This window comes from Odocoileus virginianus, chromosome 2 (genome assembly GCF_023699985.2).
Source record: "Odocoileus virginianus isolate 20LAN1187 ecotype Illinois chromosome 2, Ovbor_1.2, whole genome shotgun sequence".
Classification (NCBI taxonomy): domain Eukaryota; kingdom Metazoa; phylum Chordata; class Mammalia; order Artiodactyla; family Cervidae; genus Odocoileus; species Odocoileus virginianus.
In genome coordinates, this window is record NC_069675.1 from 9829552 (window position 1) to 9841624 (window position 12073).

General features: G+C 38.0%; 1 protein-coding gene across 1 annotated transcript in view; it reads left to right on the top strand.

Annotated features, from left to right (window-relative positions):
• Positions 1 to 12073, top strand: part of M1AP (meiosis 1 associated protein) — a 90593-nt gene that overhangs the window by 21954 nt on the left and 56566 nt on the right. The window contains exons 3-4 of the mRNA XM_020895568.2: positions 10039 to 10224; positions 11110 to 11278. Of these exons, the coding sequence (XP_020751227.2) occupies positions 10039 to 10224; positions 11110 to 11278 (355 nt within the window). The remainder of the gene's footprint in view (positions 1 to 10038; positions 10225 to 11109; positions 11279 to 12073) is intronic.

The following is a 12073-nucleotide window of genomic DNA, read 5'->3' on the forward strand; positions in this document are numbered from 1 at the left end:
GGAGTTTCATTGCTTTGAGCAAATTAACACATCTCTTGTTCCCTGGCACACAGCTCTTAATCTTGTAAGTGCCTTTTCTGCACTCTTGTCTGTAAGGTCCTACAGGAATAGTCTGCTTTCAGCTGCCAAGACCAGCAATACACCTCCTTCACTGCCCTACCTCATGGGTGTATCAGTTCTCCAGCTTTGTGTCATAATTTGGTTCACAGGAATTTTGATTGCCATTCCCTTCCACAAGTTATCACACTGGCCCATTACATTACATGCTGAGTGGACCTAGTGAGCAAGAAGTAGCGCCTATTCTAACTTATTGGTAAGATATTCGTAAGCCAGTATGTAGGAAAGAAATTCGACTAAAATTCAGGGGACTTCTACCTCAGTGAAATTTTTAGCTGTCCATTGGTATGGGGCATGTCACAATGTCCAATCAAAAGTGACGAATCAATTTGTTGTTTTTGGAGTAGAAGAGAGGATCTAAAGGTCAAACTGCTTTTAAAACAGATGGTTGACATCTTTCTACTTTTAGTTCCACCTACATTCTTACTTTAAAAAGTACTTGATTTTGCTAGTTCCTAAGCCTTTTGAGAAATTGGTGGTTTAAACTGCTTTCTTCCTTGGGTTTTCCGCTACTGGCTTAAGATTTAGCTCTTGGGACTGCTAAGTCAATTATCACTTTTCACTTGTATTACAGTTTCCAAAATTTTGTTGCAATTTTTCTCCTCTCATTCAACAAACATTCAAAGGTTACAAAAGAACATGTAGAAAAAGTCACCTTCCTACTCTTATTTTTCAGCTAACCAGTAGTTTCCTGCAGGCAATAATTATTACTAGCTTACTGGGTATCTTTCCAGAGATATTTCTTTACATAAAAGAAAATATAAATGGGCTTCCCTGGTGGCTCAGACAGTAAAGAATTTGTCCAAAAGCAGGAGACTTGGGTTCAATCCCCAGGTCAGGAAGATCCCGTGGAGAAGGGAATGGCAACCCACTCCAGTATTCTTGCCTGGAGAGTTAGATGAACAGAAGAGCCTGGTAGGCTACAGTTGATGAGGTTGCAACGAGTCGGACACAACTGAGTGACTATCACTTTCACTTTTCACCTTCTTACCAAAACAGAAGAGATTATGATACTTTTTTGAATCTTGATTTTGTTACACAGTATATTTGGGTAATCATTTCATTCAATAGATAAAAAGTATTTTAATTTTTATGGCTAAATAGGATTCCATTAATGGATGGACCATAACTTTATTTAACCAATTCCCTATTAATTGACAGTAGGTTATTTCCAATCTTTTGCTATTCTGAACAATTCTAAAATGAATAATCTAAAACCATTTTTGCACATATGAAAACATATATGTAAGATAAGTTTCTAAAAGCAAACTTGCTGAGTTAAAGGGTATGTAAACTGTGATACTGTCACCAAATTGCCCACTACAGCAACTGTGTTAAAATATATACCCATAAGTGGTATTCAAGGGTGCCTGTTTCTTTAAATCCTCAAAAACATTGTCATTTAACTTTAAAAAAATCTTTACCAATCAAATAGGTGAAAAATAATAGCATCTCAAAGTACTTTTAACTTGTATTTCTTTTATGAGTGAGACTGAACATATTCAATATTTCAAGGTCATATGTATTTCCTTTTCTGAAAACTGTATGTATTATATTTCATTTCCTATTAGATTATTGGTCATTATTTTTATTGATTTTAAGGAAACCTTTATGCAGCTATGGAAATTAACCCTTTGTGATATAGAAGCAAATATTTTTCCTCATATGGTCTTTAGATTTTATACCTAGTATTTTTTTTGGCCAAGTGTATATTTTCTATTTTTATTCAGGTGAATTTATTAATCTTTTACTTTTGGAATTTTGGGTTTCGTGTTATGGTTAGAAAGCCCTTTCTTACTCTTAGATTTTCCCCCAGGCTCTGCATGCTGTCAATTTATTGCCTCTCAGCTCAAAATTCATCTTTCAGTGAACCTCGGCAATGATAAACAGAATTCTGCTTTAAGCCTTTCTCTTTCACAGTAATCATGATGTTAAGTTTTCTGAGTAGAGTGTACTAGAGGGACATTGCAGGAGGAAGGTACATTTCTGATGGAACCAATGGGTTATGAAGCCACGTTGTAGTGTCCCACCCAAATGCCCAGAACTTACAGGCCCTTGGTGTTATGGACTGAATAAAATTCAGTATCGAAGCCCTAACTCCCAGTGTGATGAAAGGGAAAGCTTCTGGGACATAATTAGGTTTTGATGAGGTCATGAGTGGGGCCTCCATGATGGGATTAGTGTCTTATAACAAGAGGAACAGACACCAGGGCTCCCTCTTCATGTAAAATACATGCATTAAGGAAAGTCCATGTGAGCACATAGCAAGAAGGCCTCTGTCCGCAAGATGGAAGAGGGCTCTCACCAGAACCTGATCAGGTTGGCACCCTGATCTTGGCCTTCCAGCTTTCTAAACCATGAGAAAATAAATGTCTGTTGTTTAAACCAGTCAGTCACAGTTTGAGCTAAGACATTAGAAACTCCTTAGCCCTAGCCTGATAACCTGTCAGCTGCTCACTTAGCCTAGACACTGCATGCTTCAGGCCTCTTGCCTGCACTCATGCCTGACTCCCTTTGCTCACCTGTCATTCCCCGCAGAGGTCTGTCTCTGGAGGTCCTCCCAATGCTGCTGTTCTTTTCAACATGGATACTGCTTACTCCAGACCTCCTACCCACATTGGCACTCCACTCTGCATGCCTGTGCATTGGCCATTGTGCCTATACGTCAAGGGTTCCTGTTTTCCCAGTGGCCATGGACCAGCACTAGCTTGAGCAAACCAGTGAACTTCTTTGTATCCAGTGAGGTACAACCATACATTCTCCAACTGGCTCTAAATCCCAACCTTGGGAAAGGGGTCTCCTTTTCAAGTCTGTCCTTCTTTGAGATCTCTCCCTCAGCCTGCAAGCATGCATGCATGCATAGCTGAATAGCTTAAACTATGTTAAAATATTCTATATAAATTTTCCTTTTTTAAATTACTGTGGTTTCTGTCTCCTGATTGAACCCAAAATAATACAATCTGTTCTAGTACTTACACATTTTCAATTTTTACATTTAAATCTTTGATCCATCTGGAATTTATATAGGTATAAGTTGTGAGTACAAATAGTTGGAAAAGACCTTGATACTGGGAAAAATTAAAGGCGGGAGGAGAAGGGGATGACAGAGGATGAGATGTTTGGATAGCATCACTGACTCAATGGGCATGAGTTTGAGTAAACTCCCAGAGTTGGTGATGGACAGGGAAGCCTGGTGTGCTGTGGCCCATGGGGTCACAAAGAGTCGGACATGACTGAGTGACTGAACTGAACTGTGAGTGTGAATCTAACTTAATTTTTCACCGTGACTACCTAGTTTGTTGAATATTTTTTCCAACTAATGTTAAATAGCATCTTTATTATACAGTAAATCCTGCCATGTATTTGGGTCTATTTCTAGACTTTAAATTATATTCTATTGCTTTGTTTTTTCAATTTCCAGTGTCACACTGTTTGAATACCTGTTTAATATTTGAGAGAAAGAATCTCTAGCTATTCTTGTTTTTTGTTTCTAGTTTTAACTTTATTATCAAATATCTATTCTGCTAGAAATTTTACTGGAAGTTGCATTGGATTTATAGATTCACTTAGAGATAACTGACATCTTTCTGGTCTGAGTCCTACCAAGAGCTAATGACTTTTCATTTGTTCAAGTCTTCTTTTGTGTTTCTCAGTAGCATTTCAATTCATTTAAATTTTGCACGTTTATTATTCATTCATAAACATTTATTTTACCACTTTGGTTATTATGATGATAACTTTTCTGCCATTTTAACTTCTAGTTCTGGAACAACAACCAGAATACAAAGGGTACTTTTGTTGTTGTTCAGTTGCTCAGGCATGTCTCTTTGTGACCGCATGGACTACAGCATGCCAGGCTTCCCTGTCCTTCACTGTCTCCTGGAGTTTGCTCAAACTCATGTTCACTGAGTCAGTGATGCTACCTAACCATCTCATCCTCTGCCACCCACTTCTCCTTCTGCCCTCAATCTTTCACAGCATCAGTCTTTTTCAATGAGTCAGTTCTTTGCATCAGGTGGCGAAAGTGTTGGAGCTTCAGTTTCAGCATCAGTCCTTCTAATTAATATTCAAAGTTGATTTTCCTTAGGATTGATTGACTTGATCACCTTGCTATTGAGAGAGTCAATTCCTAGCATCACCTGGAATCACCGACTCAATGGACATGAGTTTGAGTAAACTCCGGGAGTTGGTGATGGACAGGGAGATCTGGCTTGCTGCGATTCATGGGGTCAGGAAGAGTCGGACACACCTGAGTGACTGAACTGAACTGAACTGGACTGAAGTCTCCAATTTTAACAAAACTGAAGGAAGACTAAATTGAGTGGCAGCTAATAGATCATTAAAATAACTTAATTAGTATATCCATGTATAATTTTTGGCATATAACTCAGAATGAATTTGACAGTTTGTTTGAATCTGTATTTATCAGGATGAGGTTTCTCAGCACTAGAAACCTCCTAGAAAATAGGAATTGGATTAATACTGAATGTTGTGCCATTTAATCAATAATTTACTTATTCACACATACCTTAACTAATGAAAAAAAGAACCCAATGTGCTCACCATTGAGATACATTTCTAATGAAATTTTATCCTTAATGCCAATAATTATCAAAATAGATAATATATATGTTGTTTTGATCAATTTATATGAACAGTAATTTAAAAATAGTTCAATCTAGATAACTCCTTAGAGCCTATGGTTGTAGGAAATTTTAAAATCTGATGACATATATTTTTGATGCAGAGAAATATGATAAGATAATCAATAAAAGACTGTCAACCAGAAAGTTCTATTACATTATGATAAAACTATGGGAAATTGAAATGGAAATATGAATTCAAGGAGAAAATGAATAATATTAATTTCCATCTGTTAAAAAGAAAAAAGAGCTTGCTCATGTACTTTTAAAATTGAAAAATGAGAGTATCAAATTCCTATGATATTAATTTTAGATTAATAAGAGTGGTATTATAGTGTTATTTTTAAATATTGATATTTAAATATACTGGAAGTTATATATCCTTAACAACTACTTACACTTAGAATTTTGAAATCTAGATGTCAACATAATATATAATAGAATATATCATTTTTCATATTCTTTTAGGGAGTACATGAAAAGAAATACTTAAAAGCTTGTTCTCATTTCTTTCTTGAGTAGGTTTCTTATCTTCCTATCTAGATTACAAGTTCTCTTTGTGTAAAAATTATATCCTATTTCTTCTGTTTTCCCCAGAGATTCATGAAGAGGCCCAAGTAAGCAAAGTAACATGCTCATGAATTTTATGCGTGTTTTGCAAATATTGCTCAATTCTGCTCTTTGATCAGGAAAGTTTCTTCATCCCAAATATAATTTCTCCCCACCCTACCCCCACCTGCTGTTGATGCTTGGCATTCCTTCAAATAGTGTCACAAATTTTAATTCCACATTTCTTCAAAACATATATATTCTTAGGAGATGTAATGTTGATCTAGAATCATATTAGATTAAACTACTTCCTGAGAACAAGATTTTGTGAAGGAGAGTGAGGACAGTCAGGAGATTTACAAGTTGACTCCTTGACCTGATTGCAGACTAAGCCAAGCATCTTTTCTTTACGGAAGTGAGCCTAAGGGGCCTATTAGGTAGGACCTTATTGGAAAAGGTCAGTTTTCATTCCAATCCCTAGGAAAGGCAATGCCAAAGAATACTCAAACTACTGCACAATCGCACTCATCTCACATGCTAGTAAAGTAATGCTCAAAATTCTCCAAGCCAGGCTTCAGCAATACGTGAACCGTGAACTTCCAGATGTTCAAGCTGGTTTTAGAAAAGGCAAGAGGAGCCAGAGATCAAATTGCCAACATGTGCTGGATCATCGAAAAAGCAAGAGAGTTCCAAAAAGACATCTATTTCTGCTTTATTGACTATGCCAGAGCCTTTGACTGTGTGGATTACAATAAACTGTGGAAAATTCTGAAAGAGATGGGAATACCAGACCACCTGACCCTGCCTCTTGAGAAACCTGTATGCAGGTCAGGAAGCAACAGTTAGAACTGGACATGGAACAACAGACTGGTTCCAAACAGGAAAAGGAGTATGTCAAGGCTGTATATTGTCACTGTGCTTATTTAACTTATATGCAGAGTACATCATGAGAAACTTTGTGCTGGATGAAGCACTAGCTGGAATCAAGATTGCTGGGAGAAATAGCAATAACCTCAGATATGCAGATGACACCACCCTTATGGCAGAAAGTGAAGAAGAACTAAAGAGCCTCTTGATGAAAATGAAAAAGGGGAGTGAAAAACTTGACTTAAAGCTCAACATTCAGAACACAAAGATCATGGCATCCAGTCCCATCACTTCATGGCAAATATATGGGGAAACAGTGAAAACAGTGACAGACTTTATTTTGGGGGGCTCCAAAATCACTCCAGATGGTGACTGCAGCCATGAAATTAAAATACGCTTACAGTGGCTCAGACGGTAAAGCGTCTGTCTGCAATGCGGGAGACCTGTGTTCGATCCTTGGGTCGGGAAGATTCCCTGGAGAAGGAAATGGCAACCCACTCCAGTACTCTTGCCTAGAAAATCCCATGGACGGAGGAGCCTGGTGCAGGGTACTGTCCATGGGGTCGCAAAGAGTCAGACACGACTGAGTGACTTAACTTCACTTTACTCCTTGGAAGAAAAGTTATGACCAACCTAGAAAGCATATTAAAAAGCAGAGACATTACTTTGCCAGCAAAGGTCCATCTAGTTAAGGCTATTGTTTTCCCAATAGTCATGTATGGATGTGACAGTTGGACTATAAAGAAAGCTGAGGGTTTGTCACATATGACAAACCCACAGCAAACATTATCCTCAATAGTGAAAAATTGAAAGCATTTCCCTTAAAGTCAGGAACAAGACAAGGGTGCCCACTCTCACCACTACTATTAAACATAGTTTTGGAAGTGTTGGCCACACAGCAATCAGAGCAGAAAAAGAAATAAAAGGAATCCAGATAGGAAAAGAAGAAGTAAAACTCTCACTGTTTGCAGATGACATGATCCTCTACATGGAAAACCCTAAAGACTCTACCAGAAAATTACTAGAGCTAATCAATGAATATAGTAAAGTTGCAGGATATAAAATTAACACACAGAAATCCCTTGCATTCCTATACACTAACAATGAGAAAACAGAGAAATCAAGGAAACAATACCATTCACCATTGCAACAAAAAGAATAAAATACTTAGGAGTATATCTACCTAAAGAAACAAAAGACCTATACATAGAAAACTATAAAACACTGATGAAAGTAATCAAAGAGGACACAAACAGATGGAGAAATATACCGTGTTCATGGATTGGAAGAATCAATATTGTGAAAATGACTATACTACCCAAAGCAATCTATAGATTCAATGCAATCCCTATCAAGCTACCAATGGTATTTTTCACAGAACTAGAACAAATAATTTCACAATTTGTATGGAAATACAAAAAACCTCGAATAGCCAAAGCAATCTTGAGAAAGAAGAATGGAACTGGAGGAATCAACCTGCCTGACTTCAGACTCTACTACAAAGCCACAGTCATCAAGACAGTACGATACTGGCACAAAGACAGAAATATAGATCAATGGAACAAAATAGAAAGCCCAGAGACAAATCCACGTACCTATGGACACCTTATCTTGACAAAGGAGGCAAGGATATACAATGGAAAAAAGACAACCTCTTTAACAAGTGGTGCTGGGAAAACTGGTCAACCACTTGTAAAAGAATGAAACTAGAACACTTTCTAACACCATACACAAAAATAAACTCAAAGTGGATTAAAGGTCTAAATGTAAGACCAGAAACTATAAAACTCCTAGAGGAGAACATAGGCAAAACACTCTCCAACATAAATCACAGCAGGATCCTCTATGACCCACCTCCCAGAATATTGGAAATAAAAACAAAAATAAACAAATGGGACCTAATTAAACTTAAAAGCTTTTGCACAACAAAGGAAACTATAAGCAAGGTGAAAAGACAGCCTTCAGAATGGGAGAAAATAATAGCAAACAAAGCAACAGACAAAGGATTAATCTCAAAAATATACAAGCAACTCCTGCAGCTCAATCCCAGAAAAATAAATGACCCAATCAAAAAATGGGCCAAAGAACTAAACAGACATTTCTCCAAAGACATACAGATGGCTAACAAACACATGAAAAGATGCTCAACATCACTCATTATCAGAGAAATGCAAATCAAAACCTCAATGAGGTACCATTACACACCAGTCAGGATGGCTGCTATCCAAAAGTCTACAAGCAATAAGTGCTGGAGAGAGTGTGGAGAAAAGGGAACCCTCTTACACTGTTGGTGGGAATGCAAACTAGTACCGCCACTATGGAGAACAGTGTGGAGAGTCCTAAAAAACTGGAAGTAGAACTGCCATATGACCCAGCAATCCCACTCCTGGGCATACACACCAAGGAAACCAGATCTGAAAGAAACACATGCATCCCAGTGTTCATCACAGAACTGTTTATAATTGCCAGGACATGGAAGCAACCTAGATGCCCATCAGCAGACGAATGGATAAGGAAGCTGTGGTACATACACACAATGGAATATTACTCAGCCATTAAAAAGAATTCATTTAAATCAGTTCTAATGAGATGGATGGAACTGGAGCCCATTATACAGAGTGAAGTAAGCCAGAAAGATAAAGACCAATACAGTATACTAATGCATATATATGGAATTTTAAAAGATGGTAACGATAACCCTACATGCAAAATAGAAAAAGAGACACAGATGTACAGAACAGACTTTTGGACTCTGTGGGAGAAGGCGAGGGTGGGATGTTCTGAGAGAATAGCATTGAAACAAGTATACTATCAAGGGTGAAACAAATCACCAGCCCAGGTTGGATGCATGAGACAAGTGCTCAAGGCTGGTGCACTGGGAAGACCCAGAGGGATCGGATGGGGAGGGAGGCGGGAGGGGGGATCAGGATGGGGAACACATGTAAATCCATGGCTGATTCATGTCAATGTATGGCAGAAACCACTACAATATTGTAAAGTAATTAGCCTCCAACTAATAAAAATAAATGAAAAAATAAAAAAATAAAGCTGAGTGCCGAAGAATTGATGATTTTGAACTATGGTGTTGGAGAAGACTCTTGAGAGTCCCTTGGACTGCAAGGAGATCCAACCAGTTCATCCTAAAGGAAATCAGTCCTGAATATTCATTGGAAGGACTGATGTTGAAGCTGAAACTCCAATACTTTGGCCACCTGATCTGAAGTGCTGACTCATTTGAAAAGACCCTGATACTGGGAAAGATTGAAGGCGGGAGGAGAAGGGGACAACAGAGGATGAGATGGTTGGATGGCATCACCGACCTAATGGACATGAGTTTGAGTAAACTCCAGGAGTTGGTGGTGAACAGGGAGGCCTGATGTGCTGCAGTCCATGGGGTTGAAAAGAGTCGGACACAACTGAGTGACTTATCAGTTTTAAATGATTAACCACATCAAAATCCTCATTTCTGGTAAAATACCACTCTTGAATAAAATGCCTCCCAGTTCCTTGACTGACTGAGAATTTAAGAGTGACACTGCTAGGCCTCCAATTTGCAGTAAAACTGAGCAGTCACAACTGTACCTTCCTTTGGGTGAGTGATTGAGTTAAAACACATTTCTTGTTTCTAGTAACTCCATATAATCAATGCCTTTTGGCTGCAAATTTTCCTTCCTTTGGTCTAGGGAAGGTTTTAGTGCAGTGCCTGGAATGGAATATGCATTCCGTAGGTCTTGGTCAAATAAATGGATTTTCAGGAAGGGAAAAATACTCTTAAGGAATAATTGATGATAAATTAGACTGCCAATTAATCTGTAACATGGTTCACTAAAGATTTGCACCCTTGATTCATTTTTCTCTGCAGCAAGTGAAAGGGAACTTTGCTAGGCTGAAGGCTTGCATCTCAGAACTCCGCATACTGCAAACAGAAGGTTGTTTCAGACCACAAGGCATTTCTCTGCAGCTGGCAATACAGGATGGGCTCCAGCAGTTCAAACAGTACAGCAGACACGCAAGCACAGGTGCAGCTCTGACCTACAGTTCCCTGGAGGTAAGAGATGCTGGCCTTAGGACACTAAGCCTTCTTCCCATTTAAGTCCATCTAAATCCTTCATTATTTGCCATCCTTCTCTTGTTCTCTTTCATTTGCATTGAAGGTCATGATTAGGTACTCCATTGGATATGTGAGTGAGCTAAAATACATTCAGTCTCTGTAACATCAGTCATCAAACAAATGAGTTTAAAAATAATTATCTTTCATCCACATGCTTATTCACCAATCAAAATGTCTAAGTACAAAAGAAAATGTCATATATTTAATACTTGCCTTCCAGAGTGTAATGTTCAGCCTGGATTCAGATTGAGCAAGGAGAGACATCCAATGGAAGTACCACTGAGAAAAGAGCATATAAACTCTCTGATATTTAGTATACATCTAACAAGTGGAATTTAAGGATTCTGTTTCCTTTGTTTCTTCATGAAATCAAAGCACATTGAGCAAGAGGGATACTGCCTATGATTCAAGGAATCGTAAAAGTTGAAACACAGTGGGGGACTTCCCTGGCAGTCCAGTTGTTGAGACTCCATGCTCCCAATGCAGGTGGTGTGGATTCAGTCTCTGGCTGGGGAATTAATATCCTACATGCTGTGGCATGGCCAAAAAAAAAAAATGAAACAAGGATGGCTTCTCACTAGTCACTTTCTGGGATAGATTCGGTTTTTTTGGAAGGGTGCTGTGATGATCTATCCCACCAGAGCTCTCCCACCAGAATCTGTCAAATAAAACTTGATTTGCAAGTTATAATTAAATCCTCTTCTTTGCCCTAAGATACTACTACCAATTTCTTCAATGTTTATCCTCTAGATCTAACCTGTTACATTCTTCACTCTGTACATCAGTGAAAGTAGGCACAATGATTCTTTGATTTATTTCCAGATTACCATTCTGACTTCACAGCCTGGAAAAGAGGTGGTCAAACAGTTGGAGGAAGGATTGAAAGATACAGACCTAGTCAGGATCAGGAAGCTTCAGGTGGTTGAGATCACAAAGGGAGCCCTAGAATGTATGAACTCATCATCCCCTGTTGAAGAGCCCAGCAATGAGGGTAAGGATTAAATGAAAAGGTTAAAAGAATGGTAAGAATTTTAATGAGTAGTCTTTTACACCTGAGGAAGATTATTTTCCACCGTCTTTTTATAGTCTTAAATGAAATAAAGCCAACAGATTTCACTGTGGTCAGAAAAGTGTTTCTAGGTAGTAGAGTTTAATTTTTTAATCTTATTTTTAATTTTAGAAGCAATATATATTAATGTAAAATCTGAAAGATTATAGGTAAAGAAAGTAAAAATTCCTTCCTCCTTAAGAGTTTGGGTTATCCTTTGTAATGTTCTAATAAATAGATAGATAGATAGAAATACTTTATATTTTAATGGGATTATGACATACATAATACTCTGTAACCCTCTTTGTGTGTTATACAGCTGTCTATGTTAGTATCTGTAGACATGCTTCATTTTTTACTGGATACATGATGTTTTTTACTTTCTGGTTGGACCATAGTTTGTTTGTTTAATTGCTTATTTGTGAATAATCTGGTTTATTACATTTTGCTGTATGAAGAGATTTACATGCAGGGCTCTGGCTTCATTGGGCCTGTGACCAGTACAGTCATAAGAGGCCCTGCATTCAAAAAGGCCCTATGCTTAGAATTTAATGCTTTTGGGTAACTGTCTTAAAATTATTGATAATTTTATCTTTGAATTTGTGCTTTGTAAGTGAAGTTTGACAGAACAATGGAACACATGCCAGGGGATTATATTCTCGGTTCGTATGTGTCCTGCCTACCTCCTGCCTCCCCAGAACGGGTTCTCAATCACTAGCTTTCCAGTCCTGATGGTCC